The sequence below is a fragment of the Pteronotus mesoamericanus genome, unplaced genomic scaffold (genome assembly GCF_021234165.1).
Source record: "Pteronotus mesoamericanus isolate MK-2021 breed Mesoamerican mustached bat unplaced genomic scaffold, CSHL_Meso_final scaffold_705, whole genome shotgun sequence".
NCBI lineage: Eukaryota > Metazoa > Chordata > Mammalia > Chiroptera > Mormoopidae > Pteronotus > Pteronotus mesoamericanus.
The window spans coordinates 12,598,362-12,622,925 of NW_026555326.1; the positions used below are offsets into that span (position 1 = coordinate 12,598,362).

A 24,564-nucleotide genomic window follows, 5' to 3' on the forward strand; every position below is an offset into this window, starting at 1 on the left:
GGAGTGGGCTGAAGCTGAGGTATTCAAACTAGTATCTTCCTTTCCTTGAGCATTTTAAATAAATTTATTTTAAAGCTCTTTTTTTTTCCTCTCTTCCTTGGGTACAAATTCTCTCATTTGAAACATCTTCTGACTGTAAATCATACCACTGGACTTCCTCATGTATTTTATTATTTTGACTACTTTAGTAATTTTTAAAAACATTTTATTTTGATCTGATTTCAGTCTTTCAGAAAAGTTGCAAAAATAGTACAGAGAATTTCCTTATACCCTGTCCCCATGCTCCCTAAAGATAACATTTCGCATTACCACAATTATCAAAATAAGGAAATTAACATTGATACAATACTATTAACTAACTAAACCACCGACCTTATTCAAATTTCACTGCTTTTCTCACTAACTTCCCCTAGAATCAACTCAAGGATCCCACACTACATTTAGTTGTGGTATCCTTAATCTCCTCATATCTTTGAGGAGTCTTTAGTTGTATTTCAGGACCTTGATACTTTTTAAAAGAACTAAACTCCATCCTTTATCCTGATTTATTTAGTTTATACCTAATGTTCTTTTTCTATCACAGGATCTCACTCAGGGTACCCCATTACCTCTCATCTTCAGGCTCCTGTAGACTGTGACAGTTTCTCAGACTTTCCCTGTTTTTGATGACATTTATGATTTTGAAAAGAACTGGTTAAGTATTTTGTTGAATATCCCTTAATTTGTGATTGTCTGATATTTTCCTCATGAGTAGGCTGGGATTGTGGTTTTGGGGGAAGAAAGACCACAGAGGTAAAGTGCTATTTCCATCATATCAAGGGTACATACTATTAATAATTTATCACTAATGATGTTAACTTTGATCACCTTAAGGTAGTGTTTGTCAGGTTTCTCCACTACAGTTATTCTTTTTTTCTCCTTTCCATACTGTACCCTTTGGAGGAAAGTTACTGTGGTCAGCCAGAGTATCTATATAAAGTTTTTGTAATTCTTCTGTATGGGAAGAATTCTCTCCTACTTACTTACTTAATCATAAATAATTGTATGGACTCACAGATATTTATTTTATAATTTGAGTTATAATCCAATATTGAATTACTTATTTTATTTCTCAAATTATCCCAGCTTTAGCCATTAGGAATTGTTTCATTTACTCCTGTGTCCTTTTGACATACCCCCATTGAGGTTTTTTTTTAAAAAATACTCCTTCACTTTCTGGCACAATAAGATCCTCCTGACTATCTTGTGTATTCTCTGTCCCAGTCCTAGAAGCAGCCATTTCTTCCATTTCTCCTGATTCCTGTTATTAGATAGTAGTATGGGAAACTAAAAACTAGGTGATATGTATGCCTGATGTTACCTGGTTGTCATTGCTCCTATGCACTTCAAAGGACAGAGCTTGTAAGTATACATGTCTATAGTAGCCCATGAATACATACCTTTATAATTATTTTACATTTATCTGTCTGTACCTACATTAAACTAAACATGAATTCATACTGATGTCTTCAACTTTAATTCTTTATATACTGATCACATGCATAACCCTCATTTTATGTATGAGAAAATTTACAACTGGAAAGATAAAGATACTTGCCCTAAGGCACACAATGTACAGTTATCTGCCTATTTGCACCAAATCAATATTCATGCGGTAATGCTGTATACATACTAGGTATTCAATTAATGCACATTAATTAAGGTATTAATTGGTAAAATTCTTCCAATCCTATAAGTCTATAATTTTGGAGGAAATTTGCAGTTCATGTTTAGTCATCTATAGCCATTTATGTGTCTATAATTATCAGGTTTGAGGTCATACCTAACTGGAGTCATGGTGGTATCCTTGGAGATTTCCAGATTACAAACTACTCCAGGAGCTATTTAGCATAGGCCCAGCAAGTCCTAGGCCTTCTATCAAGGTTTGTTAAATAAATGAACTGCAGATATTATTTCAAAAATCCTGGCTAAATATTTTACCTGAACCTCATTTATAAAATGAGATATTATCATCTGTTCTGTCTATCCCTACAGGCCAGATCACATAATAAAATTCACATGCAAATCCTTTGGAATCTCAAAAACAGAATTATGGTAATATGTAGGGGAAATTCTGGACCCTGAATTCAGTCCTTCTTCCTTTGGGTAGGCAAGTTATAAGAACTTCACCATCACTTCTCAGCATGTATAAAAACTATTTAAAATTAAAAATAAGAAACCACAAAAGACCTCGAATAGCCATATAAATCAAGAGAAAGAGAAAAAGCTGGGGGTATTAAACATCCTGTTTTCAAACTGTAGTGCAAAGCTATAGTTATCAACACATTATGGTAAAAGCATAAAAACAGACACATAGACCAATGGAAGAGAGTAGAGAACCCAGAAATAAACCCACATATACACAGTCAACTAATCTTTGACAAGGGTGCCAAGAACACAAAATGGGAATAGGAGAGTCTCTTCAATAAGTGGTATTGGAAAAACAAATATCCATCTGCAAAAAATGAAACTGGACCCTTATCATATACCAATCACAAAGACTAACTCAAGATAGAGTAAAGATTTGAACATAAAACCCAAAATCATAAAACTAGAAAAAAACACAGGGGATAAACTCTTTGACATTGGTCTTGGTGATGATTTTTTTATATTTGAAACCAAAAGCACAAGTAAATAAGTGGGATGACATCAAACTACAATAGAAAGCTTGTGCATAGCAAAGGAAACCATTATTGGTATTGGCTAAGAGATCTTGCTTCCTTATATAGTAATTTCTGTGTTTAAGGAAAAAAACAACTTGAGACTAAGGAGAAGCAATTAATCCTTCCTACGTTGTCAAAGTATTTTTGTCCTATGTCTAAAAGATGCAGTATGCAGAGTTGACTTTTATTATTAACTGTGGACTGACTTGTAAGTGCCATTAGAGTAGAACAGTGTCATGGATAACCCCATCATAAAAAAAAAATTCTGAGATATCCTAAATTAAATTATAGCAGGTTGGAGGATGGAAAGAAGAGACAAGAGAGGTTAGTCAGTTAACAATTGCCAAGAAAAACCATTAAAAGACTGCCTACATTCCTGAATGAATGTTGAAACTTTGAATTGACTTCTAAGTGGCTATTTACACAATTGTTTAAAGAGAATAGCCAGTAGCTGAACACCAGGTACAACTAACCACCTGCATCTCCACATCTTGCTATGCATGATCTTTCCAGACTGTTGCCCACAACCATAACTAAAACTCAAACATTTCTTCCTTACAGACTATGCACCTATCCCAGAACTAACCCCCTTCACATTTTCCCACCTGTAATGCAAGAGGTCAAGCCTGGGGATCTGAACCACTCATTTGGATAAACTGAAAAAAACCACAAGGAGGACCTGATGGAGCAGACATAGCCTTTATTAGTCATAGCCAATGGCGGCAGATTGGCAAAGCAGGACCACACCTCCCCCATTCTGAAGCTCATTATAAGGGGCTCTGGGGAAAGGTAGCATGGGTTCAAGCTGCATAAAGCTATGTGTAGCCTGGAGCCACTTTATATCATTGTGTATGTGCAGAAGGGAAAGGTCAAGAAGCAGTCATTGGGCAAGAAACCGATCTCCAGGGGAGATAAAGAAGAGGCTGTATTCTGTTCTTCAGGACAATATACATTCCTTCTGGCCAGAGGCCCTCTGGCCAGCCTTCTGCCACAGGTGCGGGAAGGTCCATGTCCAGCATTAATCCCACACTCCACGCCAACTTTGCTCCTCCACCTCACATTCTTTGCATGTGTGGTGAGCATGTTGGCTACATCCACATACCACAGATACAGTAAAAGCTACCCCCACCTCCAGGCTAAAAAGCACAAGAAAGAAACCAAAGAGACCTAGGATGAGGGTATATCACCAAGAATCTAAAGAATTCCACCAAGTCATAAAGGGATCCGAAGCTATGGCTGATGTGATTGATTTCAGCTCCTAGGGCAGTTAACACTTAGGATACATTATGGGCATTATCAGAAATATAGACACAATACTCAGTGTGCAGAATGGCACAGGTACTCCCCTGGGAGGCAGTGAGTAAGTCTAATGCCATTCTATTCTGCAGCACAACTTTTCTCATTTGTGCTACTTTATCAGAAATAAGAGCTATCATGTGCTTGGTGTGATTAGGGCTATTGCACTGTGATTTGCTAGGACCTTAATGGCTTCATGGGTTAAAAGAATGCCTGCAGGGGAGCACAAAAAGGGCTAGGGGGTAGAACCACCAGTCAGAGCGCTTGAATCAATAGCATGCCTGAAATGAGTTCCAATTCCGAGGGACACCTGAATGAGTATTCAATACCTATCCTGGGATATATGATTCTCTCTAGGTGCAATGCTCAGTCCAATTAAATGGTGAGATAACGCCAACCATCTTGGTCACAGGCTCACAGTGTTCTACATGGGATGGGCTGGGCTCTGTGTCCTATTAGTTGACTGTCACCAGTAGTCTGTAGCAGTCAGTATCATAATATTCTTGTGTAGGGCTGCCAGCATCCACCCCATGAGCTGAACATTTTCATTTGCTGTCACATTTCTGCATTTAATACATATGAGCATGGGCTGTCGTATTTTTACCTATAAAGCTTACAGCCATCCCACACCATCTCAAACTGTGTATGTCAGCGATGGCTTGGTACAGTTAGCCTGTTCTCATGAGGGAAAACACCATAATAAACTTCTGCATGAAGAGGGGTTGGGAGACTTCCAGCCTTGAAGCCAGCCCAGCATGTTTGGTTCACAGGGTGCATCCACCATGGTGGGCTAGCGGAGGCAGCAGTGGGAAATTCAGTGCAGGCCAAACAATTGGAGCGATAACTGATGGCTGCTAGCATACTGACCCACTGTAGAAAGGAGTTTACAGAGCAGAGTTTAGAGGTGATAAGACAGATGTTTAACAGGAACTAATAGAGGCAGATCTTGGCCATCTGGGAGGACACAAGCAAGAGTCCAGTCTTTGGTTAATATTATTACACTAACCAGTGGATGCCACCCTGGCCATCAGTACCATACCCTATTTGGACCTAGACTAAGGGCCTCATATACTTGAAGGGCCAAGGGAGGTGTGTGTACCTACCAAACTGAGGTTATGTAAGTTACCTTAGGAAGTGAGGTCCGCTGTGGGTTATAACAAACAAGGGTAAGGGGCCAGTAGACCGTTATCATGGGTGCCAGCTGTAACCCCATTTCAAGTTCCTCTCCCCAAGGAGCCACCAAGAAACACCAACAGGACTCTACCTGCACCTCAGGTGAGGGTGCTTTTCCTTGAGGGTATGTCTTGGGGCACTAGGAAGTGCATGTTATTTTGTTGCCCAGTTCAGGGCACAGCAGAGCCTCCTGAGTACTTAGTTGTATGCAGACAGGTGCCGCCCAAGGTCTAGTGAGAGTGACAGGAGATGCTTGTCCTACCCTAGGCTGTTTGTGCAAAGCTCATGGGAAGTCAGAAAGATGGGTCATCCACCCCTGGAATGAGCCAGAGTCAATCTTCAGAGCATCTTTCAAGAGCTGTTATATTTCTCCATGAGGCTGGCTCCAGTAAGGTTGTACGGCAGATGGAATCTCCAATCTATATTGAGGGCATCTGCCCATTCTTATACTTGATGTCCCATAAAATGGGTGCTTTGGTTGCTTTCAATGACATCCAGGGTCCCACAGGCAGCACAAAGCTGTTTTAGACCTCAGATGGTGGCTTGGGTATGTCCCACTTGTGTGGATATGCTTGCAGCATGCCAGTAGTTGTGTTCATATACATCAGGGCATAGTGTGAACCTTTGGATAGTGGTAGGGGGGCAAAGTAGTTGGCCAGTATCTCAGGGGGAACCAGTGAGGGTGCTTCTCAGCACAGACGGTGCATTGCTGACAGGCAGCAACTACATTGGAGTAATGGAGAGGTAGTCCCCAAGCCTTTACCACTTCCCACAAAGTCTTTTGCTGTGCATGACGCATTTTTCTGTGGAGCCATTCAGCCATGTCTTCTGCTAGACCCTCTTCTAGTCAGCATATGTGTGGCAGGTCATTGGCCTCAGCATTGCCTGGGCAGCAGAGAGGTTGATGTCTCTTGATGTGGTTAAGGGTTATTACCTTTTCCAGACCATGTTCATAAATGTCCTCGCATAGGTTGCCAAGCCACCTGCCAGTTGTCTTCTTGCCAAAGAGGCAACCATAAAGTTAGTCCTCTGTACACTGCCCAGCTGTCTGTGCAAATCACTACCAGCCTTCTCGGGTTATGTCTTTCCAGATGGCTCTCAACTCAGCCCCTTGGCTACTTTGTCCTAAGCCATCTTCCACCCATATGCTGTCCGTGCTAGGCTGATAAGCTACTTCCTTCCAGGTGGGTGGCTGACCCTGGCAAGAGCCATCAGTGTCCCAGGCATCTTCAGGTACAGGGGCCCATCCCTCCTTAATAGTAGGACAGGCATGGGAAGAGGGGTGGGGACATCTGTGTCTGCATCTTGGTAAGTAACCCAGCCCAGGAGCTGCTGCAATTCTTTTCTCAGAGGGCTCGTAGCCAGTTTGCTTCTCTGATGGAGATAAACGCTCTACTTTGTCAGGGTGGCCATCTGTGCTACTGAAATCTTGGGTCAATTTACCAGATCCTGTACCCAGTCAGCAATGGGATAGGTAGTATATACTCAAACCTCAGCAGGTCCGGTGATAGCTTCAGTAGCCAGGAGAGCTTGGTAAACAGCATTCACTTGTTGTTCTACGGAGCTATATAGAGCCTCTGCTTCCTTTCAGAGCTGGAACCAAAAGAATTTTGGCACCTTGGTGCATCCTTGTCATTGCCGGAGGCCTCATGCACAGCTCTCAGAGGTGACATGGGTGTCCAAATTACATGTCTGAGATTGATGTATGACCTCCAGTGCTTGTATGGTCTTTACTGCTTGTTTATCAGCCTTAAAGTCCTGGTCATACTTTCCCTGACAATCCCAGGTGGCTCCGTTGTGGGTTACGCAATATACAAGGCATACTAGCTGAGCTAAGTGTGGTATAAAAACCTGCCAATATCCTACAAACCTTAAAAATTCCTAAAATTACTTTGGCTTTTGAGGGATGGAGAAAGTTTGAATCTTATCTATTATGGCAGCAAGTACCACCTTTATTTTACCCTACCAAACAACCCCCAAGAATTGGACAGACAATCCAGGTCCCTGGATTTTGTTGGAATCCGCTGCCTATCCCAAGCCCTGGAGATTAGCCAACAGCAGAGGAGCCATGTGCTCTAGCTCAGTAAGACAATCAGAAATTAGCAAGAGGCCCTCAATGTAGTGATACAGTTTCATAGAGAATGGTATAGTCCATTCACCTAAGTCTTCAGCCACAAGGCCATGCCAAACTAGGGCTGAGTTAGTAATCCTGGGGCAAAACAATAAATGTCCACTAGTGGCCTTCCCAGGTGAAGGCAAACTCATCCTGGCTATCGGGGTGTACGCCTATTGAGAAAAAGGCAGTATCTAAATCTAATGCATACTGCTATGTGCCCAGCTCATGGATGAGCTGGTCTAGGAGGCTAGATATGTTACATACAGCTGCAAAGAGAGGGGAAATGACCTTATTTAGTTCTCTATAATCTACAGTCATGCTCCAAGTCCCATCTGGTTTGCAGACTGGCCACACAGGTGAGTTATAAGGCCTGTTTGCAAGTCTGATGATATTCTCCCTACCCAATTCTTCTACGGTCTCCCCAATTTCCTTTTGGCCACCTAGAAGGTAGTATGGTTTGGTGGCCACTACTCTATGGGGAGTGGGAAGTGACACATGGGGGTGTTTGGGATGCTCCCCCAAAATGGCCTTCAAACCCATATTTGGAGGCAAAACTCCTCCATGGTGGTCTGTAGGCACATGCTGGCTAGAATGTCAATTCTTAGGATGTACTCTGGAATAGGGGAAACATATACCTTATAGGGGCAGGGTGGTAAAAGCCCTATCTCAAGGGTTAAAGCCACAGCTCCCACCCAAGTAGATTGTCCTCCATAGCCATCAATGGCACTATGGGTCCTCTAAACTTCTCTGTGTTACCATAAGAGTACATTCTATACCAGTATCAACTAGAGCCACTCTTTGTACATTCTTTGGGGACCAATAAATAGCAAGTTCTACATGTGGCCTCCAGTCCCTACCAGGTACCTGTAAGTGGGTCCCTCGGCCATCCCTCTATGCCAAGGTCCCTCCTCATGGGCCATCCTCTGAGTAGGCCAGTAGCAACTCTACAAGTAGAGCAGCCATAAAGTCAGCCAAACAGGGTGTTGGCTCTGGGGGTGCCTTGGTTGGGACTGTCTTGGTTGACGGTGTCCATTTTACCATTTGCACAGATCTCGCTATAGGCGAGAACTGTTGCTCAGGTTTCAGTTGCTGCCACAGGCTTACAAGGACACAGTTAATGCTTTTTGTCCATTTTGTCTTTGTCTGCCTTAGGCTTTACATAGTTATGGGTAATTACTTGTATATGGGTGGATACTAGTTGCCCCCACCCCCCGAGCCCAGGTCATTCCATAGCTGTTTGTGGGTTACCTTCACAGGGCCTTTCTGTTTACTTTTCACAGTTAAATTCTCTTTTTTTTTTCCTTCTTTGTCCTTCTTTTCTACAGGTCTTATTACTTTCTTCTGTCTCAGTAATTCTACCTCCCCTAAGTCGCCAACTGTCTGTACTACTTCCTGTACATGATCGTCCACCTTGGTGGACAAAATAGGTATCAGGGTACCAAAGTAAGTCAGGGGCACTGTCTGCACAACCTGATCCCTCATTCTTGCAGTAAATCTATTGCTGGCCCATTGGACTGTGGGTTATAAATGGCATGTTGCATGCTTAGTTCCCAGGTGATCTGCTGGAGCTCCAATAAACTGGTCCAGCATGGATTAGAGGAGGGTAGATCCCCCTCATTAAACTGCCCTGCTCTACAGCCAACCATTAGCCATGAGAGAAGTACAGTTGTGGGACCAGCTTGAGTTCTGACCCCATGAATCCTTTATCTTAAACAGGGATGGGTGGTGAGAGAAGACATTATGTTTCAAATCATCCCCCATAAGCAAAATGCCATCAGTCCCTGAATCCCACAGCCACAATAGCCACCCCGCAAAGGATTCAGACCCTTCCCGTCTGAAGTTTGCAGCCAGCTCTACTAGTTCAGCAGGGGTATGTGGGCACACTGTGGTGCGCAAGGTCTGCTAGGGAGGTGGCACTTGAATGCCCTGTGGCACATGTGGCTGTTGGATGTTAATCTTCTGGGTCATAATGGGATGAGCCATAAACTTCCCTTCTTCTACCTTTATATTCTCCCTGTCCTCATCCATGATGATCTCTCCATCTGAGTCACTTTCACTTTCGGCGATAGGATCTTGCTTTTGGGGATTCCAGTCACACTGTGCCACAATTACTCGTATATGGGTGGGCACTAATTGTCCTCACCCCCCAAGCCCTGGCAGAGTGGCATGCTAGGTCCTGTAATTGCTCAATGGTTTGTTCTAACTCTCTCCTTAGGATGTCCTTACTGTCCGCCTGTAAGAAACACATATCCCTTTCTAGTTTCAGTCCCTCTTCTAAATGTGCAGCATGTGCCTCTGCCTTTATCTGCTCCTCAATCACATTCTGCAGTGCTGGCAGCATCAGCCAAGCAAAGGCAGTGGTAACATGGTAACATGGCGGAGGTCTTTCTGTTTTCCTAGGGCACAATGCGCTTCTATATGCTCCAAGGCCTACAGGATTACAACTGGAATTTCGGGGGTGTCCCCCCAGTCCTGTGGTGGTCCCCATGAATCAAGAAGGTTTGCCTCTCCAAACTACATAGAATTTGCTTGCCAGCCCAGGATTCCCCCGGCAACCCCCTACTCAGCATAACGTCGTCCACAGTCAACTAAACTCAGGGATTTTTCAAAGTATCCGAATCCTGCCACCTATGTCAAATGTAATGCGCCTGGGGATCTCCACCACTTGTTTGGATAAGTCAAAAAAACCACAATGAGGACCTGATGGAGCAGACATAGCCTTTATTACTCACATTACAGGGAGCACCTATGGCAGCAAACTGGCAAAGCAGGACCACTCCGCCCCCCTCCCCCCAGTCTGAGGCTCATTATAAGGGGCCGTAGACAAAGGTGGCATGGGTCCAAGTTGCATGTAGTTTAGAACCACATTACATCAGGTGTAAATGCAGGAGGGAAAGGGCAAGAAGCAGTCACTGGGCAGGAAACCGATCCTCAGGGGAAATAAGGAGGGAACTACATTCCATTCCTCAGGACAATACACATTTCTCGTGGTCAGGGGCCCTCTGCCAGCCTTCTGTCATGGGTGGTGTAGGGGCCATGTCCAGCATTAACCCCATTTACTATAGTGGTGTAAATTCTTTCAAAACAACTTACATCTTTCTTCTCCAAACTTGTGGCATAAAGGAGCCCATCAATTCCAGTAGCTCAAACATGTTTGTCTTTTCCACCTATTCCTATTGCTGGTGGTTCAGATGGCATGCCCCAGGACCTGGTCCTATTTTGGCTAGGATTTGGCTCAATAACCCTCTCTTTCAGAAAACCTTTTGGCTGTGAAAGTTTCTCGTTTAACACTCCCAAATCAGATAATCCAAAAGTCATTTCTGTTTAGCTTTACAAAAAGTTTCTCTTCTTATTAAGTTTTACATTGGCTAATATAATACTTGGTTTGCTTCTCCTATGCTGATTTGAGCGCTGTAAGGAAATACCTACCAGAGACATTATTTGGCATGAAGAAACCACCCTGGAGATCTGAATAGTTTAATGTGTTTTCTCATCAAAGGCCTTGTTTCAGAGTCCTATGGAAAGAATAAAAGAAAGTGGGGGGAGGTGAAGTGGGCAGGATGTAACCAAATAGGAAGTAAGCAAACAGTCAAGATTTGGGAGGAGTAAGCAAAAGGTTGCTGTAAAAATGTGCCTTTTAATGCAAACTGTCTTTGATTAAGAGCCAGAAAACAACGGAGTTTATTAAAGGCAGAGCACAGATAAAAGGGGGAGCAGTGGATTTGTTGGACATTAAGTGGGTGGGTTTTCAACCTAACATAAAAATGAACTTTTATATAAATACAGCAGCTCATTCAGAAAGGGCAGGCTTGTGTGACTTCAGGCTCCCCACCACTGGCTGTGTTTAAGCCCAAGTGGCATTATCTTGTGATAAATTTAGTAAACATATCCTTCAGTTTGTAAATGCTATTAAAACTTACTCTGCACAAAGTATGTGCTGAATATGAAAAGGAATCAAGTTGAGATTTGCTCTCTGCCACTTGTCAAAGCTGTGTTCCTTACACTTGAATGTGACACACTTTCCCCCAGGGATCTTGTTAAAATGAACATTTCAGTTCTATAGGATGAGGCCCAGATTTTGCATTTGCAACAAGCTAAGTGAGCCAATACTTGCTGGTCTGTGTAACACATGTTGAACACAATGGTTGCTAATAGGGAATGAAACACTCATATAATTATAACACAGGGTAAGACTTACTAAATACCACTAATTATCAGTAAAAGCCTGGATTTGTCCCAAACCCAGGACTGTCTTTGCCGTTTTCTGCCTAGTATTCCTTCTGCTGTTTTTGTTGTTGACTCTCTTTCTTGAATTTCGTTTCTCTGGGGGTTGCTTGCTGCATATACTGTTTCTTAGCTTGTAATAGCTTTCTCAGTCTCTTTAGACTGATATTTTACTAATTTGTTAAGGTTTATCTCCTGATCACTCCTTCCCTTGGCCTCCAGTTGAGCTGCCTGTTCTCTACAAGACTTAAAGTTTTAACCATGAGCAATTCGGCCTTAAATGGGAAGTCCGGTTTCTTATTACCTCAAAGAGCCCACCTTTCAGGGTCGTGTATGACAAGGAAATCAGTGCGGGGGCCAGGAAGAATGATGCGCCGCTCCTCCCGTTACTGAACACCAGAGCCAGGGTGGCAGCCTCTAGTGTCATCCAGTGATCGTATCCTCTACACGGTAGGCCCGGGGGCTCAGCGAACCGTTTCCCGGAGCAGTCCCGCAAATTGGTGGCCCGGGTCCAGCCGGCAGCTGATTGCGGGCGGGCGCCCCAGTCAGGCGCCGGAGGCTGCGCTTGGCTGTCCATCACCGAGGCGTAGGCGGGTAGAGAGACCAGCGGGCCCAGGCGCAGCGCTGCGCGGCGCGCCCGTAGGGAACGCGCGCGGGGCGGGCCAGTCCGGCAGGCCTTGTAGCCATTTTAGGAGGAAAGCCGGCTCGCTACCCCGGGGCGCGGCTTCAATTTCAATAACTTTATTGGTGGCCTTATCATCAGAACACCCATCGCACCGGCAGCTCTGGGAAGAGGGAGCGCACCGCGGGAGGTGACCCGGGTGCCGGCGGGGGCGGGGGCGCGGGCGCTGGTATCCAGGGGAGTTCCCGAAAGCTGGTTTCCTGAGCAGCGGATAGCGAAGGGGTTTCGAGGTTCCCGGCATTGCTGGAGTTCCTGGAGGCCCAGGAGGGAGGAGACACGGGACACGGCTTCTATGCGGCGGGGATTCCCTTAACCGGGTACCCAGACGGCGGGGCGGGGCCGGGGGTGCTCCCGACTCCACCGCCGCGATATTCCTCCCCCGTGTTGTTCCCCACGGCAGGTGGTCCCCGACTAGACCTGCAGTCATGGGAAACACCACCAGTGACCGGGTGGCCGGGGAGCGCCACGGCGCCAAGGCTGCACGCGCCGAGGGCGCCAGCGGCCATGGCCTGGACAAGGAGCACAAGATTATGGTGGGCAGCACCGACGACCCGAGCCTCTTCAACCTGCCGGACTCCAAGGTGAGCGTTTCCACACCCCGAGCTGGTGGAGATTTCGGCAGCGGCCTGGGTGTCAGGGCTTCTCCTCCATTTCTTAGTTCTTATCACACCGACCTGGGGTTACGGTTTCATGAATTAGAGGGATTTTTCGGGAACGGAGATGTCGGATGGCAATTCCTCTTGCAGTACTGCCTCAAAATAGAAGAAAGAGTTTTTGTTTTCTGACTCATCTGTTGGCCACATTTTCAGGATGAAGACAGTAGGACCCCCGGTCCGCGCCGCCCCCGCCCCGACCCCCTCGGCAATCTTCGGTTCTCCTAACAGGCAGGGTGTTCTGTTCTAGAGTATTGATGACTATATAAGTTGTAAGCGCTGGTAGAAAACTGCATAGTTTCTCACATTTACCCCGAGGTGGGTATATGAATTTTTTTTTCCCCGACAACTTCCATGTATCAGTATCTTTATTGACATTCTGGGAGCTCAGCCCGTCTGATCCTTTTCCCCTTTGGCTTTACTGTGAACAACCACCACTTGCTTATTTGAATACTTTTTCCTAGCCTCAGAGATCGATAAAGAACATTGCTGCTAAGTTTTTGTCTTACACTCTATAGCTGTCATGGCTAAGGTTGTGCTTCTTCCACGGCCAGCTGCTCCTCAGGTGGCAGAGCAAATAATTCCAGCATTTCTCCATTTCCCAGTAGTACCCCATCATGTTACCATGGCTGAAAACGACCATCCACAGCGGCCCTGAAGACCTTGCTCTCAGTTCCGAGGACTTTCAGGAAAGCAGCACCTTCTGTTCACTCTAAAGAAAGGGTTAATGGAGCTGACAGCAATGTGAACGCCATCCAAATGTTTCTAATCACTTTTACAGCTGTTAGCATTAAATTAAATGCATTAAGGCCAACTAGGATGAAGTAGAAAAATGGAGGGAAGAGATTGGAGTGTGTTTGATGTTTCTTATCTCTTCCACAAAGAAAGTAGAGAATGATTTTCCAAGTTGGTAGCACATGGAATTTGGTTATTTTCTTGGATCCCAACTGAAAACAAAATCAGAGAAAGGGGGAGTGAGGCTGATTAAAATGAGCATTTTCGGGGGTTTCTTCTCTGTTCCTTTCTTATCACCCTTCAGGACTTCTTTCTCATTATTTGGGCTGTCCACCCAGCCATCTGAATGTACTTCGTCAAGGTGACCTACATCACTGTATTTTTACCCTTTTCCTATACTGATGACTCAGAGTTTAAGTACAATGTAAATGTCAAACCGCGACTGCGTTATTTGGTGTCCTCAATAAAAGCCAGATTGCTTTATCTGAATTGGATCCTATTTTGGATTATTCTTTCCCTTATCGCAATCTTGGCATTTGTGAAATAAGAAAATGGGTTCAGATAATTCCTAAAGTCTCTTCCAAATCTAAGATTTTATAGTTCTCAAACTATTCTCTATTTTTTCTCTCAGTGTTGTACTTAAACATTTCAAACGGTAATTCTGTTTTGTCTCTTTAACTGATGACTTTGCTGACTAATTTGGAATAAACAGTCTTTCTCCTAGTTAACTGTACTCATGCTGTCACAGACGTGTCATGTCATACCTGGAAGGGCTTTCTTCCAAAGTTAGGCATATCAATAGTTTGTAGCTTTCAAATTTTTAATTGAAAAATCCTAAATCATGAAAGTAACTGATAGGAACAGTAGTAGTGGGGACTGTATTGCTTCCAACGTCAACCTTCAGTTCTAAATTCTGTTTGCACATTAAAATCACCTGAGATTTTTTAAAACACTTTATGAAAAGTTTGAAATATTTTTCATGTTTCAAAGCAGAGGGAGAACAGTGTAATGAATTCCTAAATACATGTCACCCAGTTTAAACAATGATCAACTCATGAATGGATGTATTTCATTTATACCCAGTTCACTCCCTCCCACCAATTATTTTGAAGCAAATTCTAGACATATCATATATTATTTTATTTAAGTATTTTAGGATACATCTCTAAAGATTTCTTTGTTTAATATGTCATAGCATTATTATATGGGAAACTTAAAGAGATTCCCAGGCCCTATGTCTGAATTAGAATCTGAGTATTATTCTTAGACATATGTAGAAATTTTTGTAATTCTAATGTAGCCTGTCAGACAAGAGTGCATTGCTTTAAGATCAGGTTTTCTCTTACTCCACTTATACAGTGAGAAAGTCCCTTCAATCCTGTTTCTCTGTTTACTTCAAATTGTGCTGCTCAGATTGTGGTGTCTGAGTACAGTTTTGAGAAATATTGAGAGGCAGTATGGAAGGTAGACTACCCCAGCCGTTTTGAAAATAAAGCCCAAATGAATAAGCTAGTCCTGTTTTTAAAATCCACATTATTTTTTTGGTAATATTTTGATTTGATACTGTACAGTCTTATTTACCTATTTACCAGTGTCATTTAAGCCAGTGTAAAGTGGAGATCCAGCAAACTTTCTGTAAAGGGCCAGATAGTAAATGTTTTAGACTTTATAGACCTTAGAGTTTCTCACAACTATCCAATTCTACCGCTATAGCATGAAAGTAGTTGTAGATACTTAGTAAATGAATAACTGCTCTTTTTCAGTTAAACTTTATGAAAATATCTGGCTCACTGGCCATAGTTTGCTAAATCTTCTAAAGTATTGTATGTGGCATAGAGACTGTTCCAAGACATAACCTCTGTCTGACCCACCAGCTAAATCCACCTACATCCAGGCTAAAACAAAGATTGCTTCCTGTAAATCCACTCAGAGATTGTCTGATCGACCCCTGCCCTATGCCCCAGGTGTGCTGGTCCCTTGAGCAGGCCATTGTCCTGCCCAAGCCAATGACTGTTTTCCCTTATCTGGGGCAGCTCTTGCCCCAGTCCCTATCCATTCTTCTCTATTCTATAGAATTCTTTAGTGTAAGCTACCGGGTTTTGAGTATACCCACATTATCTTGCTGATGCCCAGGATAGGAGCCTCATGTTAAGTTCCCTTAATAAACTTGATGTAGTGATAGCATTGTCAGCCTGTTCAGTCTCTCAGCCCCAGGAAATTTTCCCAAAAAGGTAATGAAAAGAAACTAAGTAAGGAGTCAGTTTTTAGAATCCTACAGACCTCATTTGATATTGGAACTGGTTTTATTGAAGGAAGTTGTGTTTTTGATCTGATGTTCCTTTAGGCTCTAGAAATTTCATTCATACTCCTGAAATAATTAGTATAAACCTGACATAGATGAGCAAATAAGATTTCATAATCACTACTCAAAATTTAAGAAACCAATGATTTGGTTTGTATATTTTTAATGTCCTTTGTAACCTATTAGCTAAGATGGAGTTATGAATTTCAGTATCTCTAACTTCCATTACAATGATAATTGAGAGCTTTTCATACTTGCATGTGAAAAATACCTGGGTAACTTAATTATTCTTATAGAACCATACTTGGTTTTTATATTTTTTCCTCTTAAGAGGCAGTCAGAAGTATATTATCATTGCCTGCCTGTGAGTTAATGTGGTAACAGGAAATAGCCTTTGAAGTTAGGATGTGATTTGGGCAGCCCTTGAACATAAGCCATTTGGCCATTTTGATCCTAGATGAGTTATTTTCTCTAGTGTTCAAACCTTATTTAGTTGCTAATTTCAGGGCTTATTGATCCTTAGCAGAGACCTAGCACCCATCTCTGCCCTAGGGAGGAGAGTGACCTTTTAAGAATTCCTGGGTCACAGTTTAGGGATGACCTATTCCTTCTTACAGCTCCCTGGGGACAAAGAGTTTGTATCATGGCAGCAGGAATTGGAGGACTCCGTAAAGCCCACACAGCAGGCCCGGCCCACTGTTATCCGCTGGTCTGAAGGAGGCAAGGAGGTCTTCATCTCTGGGTCCTTCAACAATTGGAGCACCAAGATTCCACTGATTAAGAGGTGAAAACAAATGTCTTGATTAAGTCTACAGAGTCCAGGAGTAGAGATCTGGCTGGATCATGTCTCTCCATCTGCTAGGGACTCTTGAACATTTTCTGTAACCAATGACTATATCTGCAACTTTTTTTTAATCTCATAGTGAGTCAGGTGTTGTACAGCTTAGGTATTTTACCATTCAGAGGGGTTCACAGGTTTGTGGGTACATTTTTTAGGACTGTTATTTCAAGTCCTTTCTATGCTTGTAGGAAGTGTTCTGTAAGTAGCTGAGTCCAGTTGTTCTGTCTTCTGCACCAAAACAAAACACATTGTGAAGTTCTAGGTAGTAATATTATTTGTTGCCTGCAGAACAGTAGTGAATTATTTAACTAGTTATCAGAAAGGCCTACGTATTTGTATGTAATTTTCCAGAAGATGCTCACCAAAATATGGAAAGGGTACCTGGAGCCACTTCTGTATCCTGAACCTACTGACACCTTACTTAACACTTGTGAGGGATCTGTTCTGCTGAAGCAAAATAGTTGTACTAAGGTGAACCATTTTGGGAGGATAACATCTTTATTCTTTTCCAGATGTTAGTTAAGAACTAAAGTTACTGGGAGGGGCTGACAAATACATGCTGAACATGATATAGGAAAGGAAACTGGGTTTATAAATTATTTTTTACTGCAGTGGGTACAATTGCTTAGCAATGTGGGAGATAACTGGTATGATATTTTGATAGCCTCATGGTTTTTACATTTACATTCTGTCTTCTGCTAGGAACTTGGTCTGTTTAACTTTCTGTTTTCTTCTGTAGCCATAATGACTTTGTGGCCATCCTGGACCTCCCTGAGGGAGAGCACCAATACAAGTTCTTCGTGGATGGACAGTGGGTTCATGATCCATCAGAGGTAAGGCCTTGATCTCTGAGGGTAACCACTGACTTAACAGTCTCCTCTTAACTATTATTCCCCTTGCTGTCAAACTCCATTGCTGTCAGGATCCGATCAATTGGCAGCAGCTCTCCTGCACCAGAGGATTTCTCTTGATAAAAGATGGAGGTGGCGAGTATGATCATTTCTAAAAAGAGGAGAGTTAAATGGAAGAGATGGATTTAAAACAGGGACTCATAAATTTTTTCCATTCACTGTTTCAGCCTGTGGTTACCAGTCAGCTTGGCACAATTAACAATTTGATCCATGTCAAAAAATCTGATTTTGAGGTGTTTGATGCTTTAAAACTAGATTCAATGGAAAGCTCAGAGACATCTTGTCGAGGTAAGTTTGTAGTATTTGCTCTTTCTTGATGTGTTTCTCTAATAATGCATGTTCCTTCACAAGAGTGGTGGTTTTTTTCATTTTCTCTTAAGAAATCTGAATTATATACAGTGTGGGTTAAAAGTAGGTTTACAGTTGTGAGTACATGCAAGACAGAGTTTATTCTTGTATTATTTATTAATTATTATATTGTTTTCCATACAAACAATTGTAAACTTGCTTTCAGCCCCACCCTGTATAATTCTGTAAACATTTAGGTCTCCTTCTCTGAGACCAAAAAAAAATACCAGTTTAGAATATTTGATTTCAAATTTTTTAATCAGGATCTATAGGAAGACTGGTTTACACTGTAACCCCGTACACACACACACACACACACCCCCCCCTGAAAAACAAGTCTTACAGAACAAGGTTTGCCTTTATTACATGTGATGAACTCTGTTTTCTGTTTTATAGTTTCTTTTTTTAAGTCACTAGTGGGTTATGGCCTATATTTTAGAAAGCTATTTCCAATAATATTCCAGATTTTTCATTGACCTTGATGGTGGTATCATCCCACAGAGAGATGTTGTCTGGTTTGCCTTGTTTAGCTGCCTTAGCTTAATCCTGTCAGTTGGTAGCTCAGTTGGCAGTTCTACAGTGTTATAGGACCCCACAGCTGTGTCAGTCTTTGGGGAAAAGCAGACAAGAAAAACCCCACCAGTCTTTTGTTTGTATGTTAACTGAAATTTTGTCAGTTTTTGATTTAAAAAAATTCCTTGGGAGACCAAAAGGTCTGTATCCTTTTGTTTCTCCCAATATTATTTTTTCCAATGCCTTCATCTCTTTGTACATTTGCTGCAGCACCATAAAAGTGATTTGCTAACCGCACTCGTAGTTGCCATTTTCCTAATTTACAAGAAAGTTTAGGACTGTCTACAGAGCTGTGTGCACTGTGTTCCTAGTTAACATACTTCTCCCTTTTGGGTTCAAAGCCTGCCTCTGCTACTTTCTAGCTTTGCCATCATGGACAAGTCCTTTAACCTTTTTGGTTCTCAGTTCCTTATGAGTAAAACTGGAGGCTTATATTCTCATTGACTCTCAGCTGATGAAACAAAATACTTTAAATGGGACATAATAGAATCTCAGGGCTGTTTCTAAAAGAATAATCAATCGTATTTTTGTTTAGAAAAATTGTAAGAATTTTCTAAAACATTTTAAAAGCTCATTATAAAAGCTTATCATTATAAAAGCTCAGAAAGTAAAGCTGGATATTCTTCTTGGCTGGGGGTCAGTGATTAAAAAGGGTTTAAAAATACAGAGTTAAATCATGAAGTCACATATTAAATTTTTGCATTACATGATTCTGGGAAAGCAACCAATAAATAATAGACATATAATCATAATTATATAGAGAGGACTAGCATACTTTTGATATTTCTTTCTTCTATGTTTCACCCTATTTCCTGATCCACTGAGGTAAGGTTTAGAATACATTTATTAGGAATCTGCAGACAATGGGTTTTAATCTGCATTCAATGACCATCTTCCTGTGGATATGACATCAAGCAAATCACTTGACCAATTTTTATTTTTTTTTTTGGATGGAAAGGAAACAAAAACTTTCTTAGTAGTATTTCCTAGGGGTGTTTTGTGGATCACCTAAGAAAATAACAGTGTTTTGAAAAGTGTAAAAGTTCTGTGTATTTTTAAGATACTGGTTAATACAACAGTATTATTACTACTTTTTGCCTCTAATATATTCAACTGAAATCTGAATTCTCATACTGAACTGGTTTTTAAAATTGTTTTACTAGGGTTTATAAAAAAACTTAAACTTTGTTAAGCAAAAAATTATAGTTCTTTTTTGTATATTTTTGTACAAAATTTTTGTATATTTCTTTTTATTTTTGTCTGTACGTATTTTTCATTTTAAGATATGATTCACATACCATAAAATTCACCTTTTTAAAGTGTACAATTCAGTAAGTTTTAGTATATTCACAAAGATGTAACCATCACCACTATCTTAATTTTTATCACCAGAACGAAACCCCATGCCTATAAGCAATCACTTCCCGTTTCCTCCTCCCATATCCCCTGGAAACCACACATGTAAATACTTTTTGTCTCTATGGACTTTTCTATTTGGGGCATTTCATGTAAATGGGATCATACAATATGTGGTCTTTTGTATCGAGCTTCTTTCACTTAGTATGTTCATCCTGGATGTAATATGTACAAGTACTTTATTCTTTTTTATAGCTGAATAAAATTCTTCTATATCAATATTTTATTTTGTTTCTCCATTCATTAGCTGATAGACATTTGGATTGTTACCACTTTTTGTGTATTATAAATAATGCTGTTATGAACATTTGTGTTCAAGTTTTTATGTGGACATATGTTCTAATTTCTCTTGGGTACATACCCAGATTGTAATTTCTGGGTCATATGGTAACTTTATGTTTAATTTTTGGAGGAACTGCCAAACCGTTGTTCCAAGCAGCTCTACCATTGTACATACTCAACAGCAATGAGAACGGTATGAAGGTTCACGTTTCTCCACATACTTGCCAACAATTATTATTATTGTAAATCTTATTATAGCCATCTTAATGAATTTTAAGTGGTATACTTTTTTTAAAGATCATTTATTTATTTATTTATTTATTTTTAGAGAGAGGGGAAAGGAGGGAGAAAGGGGGTGGAGAAACATCTGTTGTGGTTACCTCTTGAGTGCCCTTTACTGGGGACCTGGCCTGCAACTTTCCTGCATGTGCCCTGACTGGGAATCAAATCAGTGACCCTTTGGTTCGCAGGCTGGCCCTCAATCCACTGAGCCACTCCAGCAAGGCAGTAGTATCTTATTGTAGTTTTTATTTGCATTTCCCTAATGACTACTACTTTGTTAGTAATTTTGTCTCATTGAAATTATGGCAGTATCAGTAGTCTTAGAGTTTATAACCTTGTTGTCTGTTGCTTGGGTAGAAAAGGGAAGAGATCTAATTTTTTCATATTGTTTGACAGTTTACAAGGCATTGTCACATCTATTATCTTTTTTTTCCTTTAATCCTCACCAGAAGATAGGTTTATTTTAAATAGTGATTTAGAAAGAGAAGGAATCGGGAGGCAGGGAGAGAGAGAGAGAAAGGAAAACATCAATGTGAGAGAGAAACATCAATTAGTTGTCTCCTGCACACACCTTGACTGGGGATCAAACCCACGGCCTAGGTATGTGCTCTGACTGGGAATTGAAACTTTGGTATACGGGATGATGCTCCAACTGAGCCACCCAGCCAGGGCTCACATTTATTATCTTAATTGATTCCTTTAAAAATATTGTGAAATAGGGCAGAGATTATTTTTATTTTATGAATGAGGAAACTGACCATAGTGGTAGGATTTATCCCACCTCATATAACTGATAAGTGGAGTACTTCCCAAAACTACATCTTTTACCTTTCATCTCCTCCTCCATCCTCATATTACCATGTTGAGGAACTTCTTGATTTATGTTCAGGATGACTCAGATTTTTCTTTTTTGGTTGCCTTACAGTTGTAGATCCAGCGTGTCACAAGTTTATGATCCATGACTTTTATGACTTTTGTATATTTATTATTAGCTGCCATGGCAATGACGTTTTTTTCATGCATTTTTTACTAGTTCTCCAACTTTCCCTTATATTTGGATAAATGTCTTCCAGACCTTTCCAGCTCACCCCCAGGGCCTTATGGTCAAGAAATGTATATGTTTCGATCTGAGGAGAGATTCAAATCCCCACCCATCTTGCCTCCTCACCTTCTCCAAGTTATTCTTAACAAGGACACTAATATTTCTGTGAGTATCCTGAGAGTATTGCTGGGGCAGCTTGGGGTCACTAGGACCATTTGAGCTAAAGTCCTAGAGGTTTGAATTATTTCGTGGGGGCGGGAGGGAGGTCCAGAATGTACCAGCCATTTAATATGAAAAATAGAGACATTCATTGAAAAAGATACAAGAAACCTTGTACATAGCACAGTGACACCTCAGTCCCCTTCAAAGTAGGCACCTTGGGACCTCACACAGTTTTCGCATTCGCCATCAGCTGCCCTGTCATATTTTCCTGAATTTCATAAATAGTCTGAAATTGCTTTCCTTTCAAAGGTGATTTTAGTTGTGGAAAAAGCCAGAAGTCACAAGCTACCAAGTCACAGGCTACCGAGTCATAGGCTACCAAGTCACAGGACTGTAGGGGAGCTGAGTGACCATTAACAGTGCTGACTCTTTCTAGACAGACCTCATATATATATATTTGGAAAAAAGTCAAGCCGTTGTTAATATAATGAGAATGGTTTGCACAACATCGATGTAACCTGGCAGCCAGGGGGAGTGGACTGGCATGCACATGCGTGAACAATGATGATTTCACTGTACCAGTCAATGGGGACAATAGACGCTGTTGAGTGAGCATGTGTAGTCTGTGGCCGTTGCATTCAAAATGACTTGAGTAGAGCAACGAATCTGCATCAGATTTTGCATTAAGCTTGTACATTCCTCTGTGGAAACTATTGGGATAATTTAGAAGGCTGCAGCTATGGGCAACTGGCGATTGGCGGCTTCATCACAACACATCCACTCGTGCATCATGTCTCGTGCAGAGTTTTTTTGGTGAAACATCCAATCACCCAGGTGACTCAGTCCACCTAACAGCCCAAATTTGGCACCCTGTGACTTCTGGCTTTTCCTAAAACTAAAATCACCTTTGAACGGGAAGAAACTTCAGACTATTTATGAGATTCAGGAAAATACCATGGGGCAGCTAACGGCAATTGGGAGAACTGCGTGAGGTCCCAACGTGAGTACTTTGAAGGGGACTGAGACATCATTGTCCTCTGTACAATGTTTCTTGTATCTTGTATCTTCTTCAGTGAATGTCTCTATTTTTCATATTACGTGGCTGGATGCGTTCTGGACAGATGTGTGTGTGTGTGCGCGCGCGCGTAATCATTACTAGGGCTGAGTTGTGACTTTTGTAGGTACTGATGTCAAAATTCATAGTTGCTGTCTGGTCCAGATAATTCAGGCCCAGAGCTATGGTTTACAAAAACTAGTTTCCAGGATTTATATTCCAATACAAGATAAGGAATATTTGTCATTTGAGAATATAGAAAAGAAGTATAAGAAGTATTTTTTTGTGTTTTTTAAAAAAATTTACATCTCTAGTCAATTCACTTGATTCCTATTAAGATTACTTTTGCCTCATAACCTGAAACTTTTATATGTTGTGGCTTAGGGTGTCTACTCTGCACTCAGAATTTTCCTGATTTCCTGTAATGAGAATGTATTATTGATATATGCAAGGGTGAGTTCAGTATTTAAAAGAAATAATACGTACTAGTTTAGAGTTTCTCAACAATCCCGAAGGGCTTGGAAGAACAGTAAACTGCCTGGGTTAAGACTGTGCGTTTAACTCCATTCATGATTTTTTCCCTCTCTTAGTGTGACCCAGCCTTGCTCCCTGAGCCCAATCATGTTATGTTAAACCATCTCTATGCGTTGTCCATTAAGGTAAGTGGTGGGGCTGACTCCTCACAGAGGTCCTCTAAATGGGAGGAATGGGTAACATGTTCTCCAGTGGTTACTTGTTCTGCTGCTTCACTGAAGCTAAGGCTGGCAGTAACGGTCAAATTACAGAGAACTTTTTTAACTAGTGGGAGGTTTTTCTGACTTTTAAAAAAAAATCTTAATCTCAAAAAGCTTCTGTACAGCAAAAGAAACCAACAACAAAACAAAAAAAGCTACCAACCCAGTGGGAGAAAATATTTGCAAACAGCAGCCCAATAAGGGGTTAATATCCAAAATAGATAAAGAACTCGTGCAACTCAGCACTAAACAAATAATCCAATTAAAAATGGACAGAAGACCTGAACAGATACCTCTCCAAGAAGCCATGCAAATGGCCAACAGACGTGTGAAAACATGTTCGACTTCACTAGCTGTTAAGAAAATACAAATCAAAACTATAGTGTGATACTATCTCATACCTGTTAGAATGGCTATTATCAACAAGATGAGTAATAAGTATTAGAGAGGCTCTGGAGAAAAAGGAACCCACATTCACTGCTTGTGGGAATGTAAACTGGTACATCCACTGTGGGAAACAGTATGGAGGCTCTTCAGAAAAATTAAGAATAGAGTTACCATATGAACCATTGATCCTTCTCCTGGGTATCTACCAAAAAAAAAAATTTGAAAACATTTCTTTGCAAACATATATGCACCCTGATGTTCATTGCAGCAGTATTCACAGTGGCCAAGACTAGGAAACAACCAAAGTGTCCTTCAGTGGATGATTGGATAAAGAAGATGTGGTGCATACATACAAAGGAATACCACTCAGCCAAAAGAAAAGATGAAATATTGCCATTTGTGACAACATGGATGGACCTTGAGAATATTATGCTAAGTGAAATAGTCAGAAAAAGCTAACAACCCAGGTGATTTCAGTCATTTGTAGGATATAAAACTGAAACTCATAGATATATACAACAGTATGGTGGTTACCAGAGGGAAGGGGATTGGGGTGTAGTAAAAGGTCAATATATGGTGAAGGAAGATCATTTTACTTTGGGTAGTGGGCACACAATGAAATACAGATCATTATCATAGCAATGTACAC

At 41.5% G+C, this 24,564-nt stretch overlaps 1 protein-coding gene across 8 annotated transcripts in view; it reads left to right on the plus strand.

Moving 5' to 3' along the window:
• Positions 1-24,564, plus strand: part of FMO5 (flavin containing dimethylaniline monoxygenase 5) — a 73,573-nt gene that overhangs the window by 42,628 nt on the left and 6,381 nt on the right. For 6 of the 8 annotated variants that reach the window (XM_054563286.1, XM_054563284.1, XM_054563288.1 and 3 more), the window contains exons 9-14: positions 12,594-12,774; positions 16,501-16,667; positions 17,464-17,557; positions 17,803-17,923; positions 21,610-21,743; positions 23,385-23,453. In XM_054563286.1, the coding sequence (XP_054419261.1) occupies positions 12,594-12,774; positions 16,501-16,667; positions 17,464-17,557; positions 17,803-17,923; positions 21,610-21,743; positions 23,385-23,453 (766 nt within the window). Of the gene's footprint in view, positions 1-12,593; positions 12,775-13,454; positions 13,872-16,500; positions 16,668-17,463; positions 17,558-17,802; positions 17,924-21,609; positions 21,744-23,384; positions 23,454-24,564 lie in introns of those variants that run through there. The other 2 variants (XM_054563289.1, XM_054563292.1) reach the window with 2 other exon arrangements.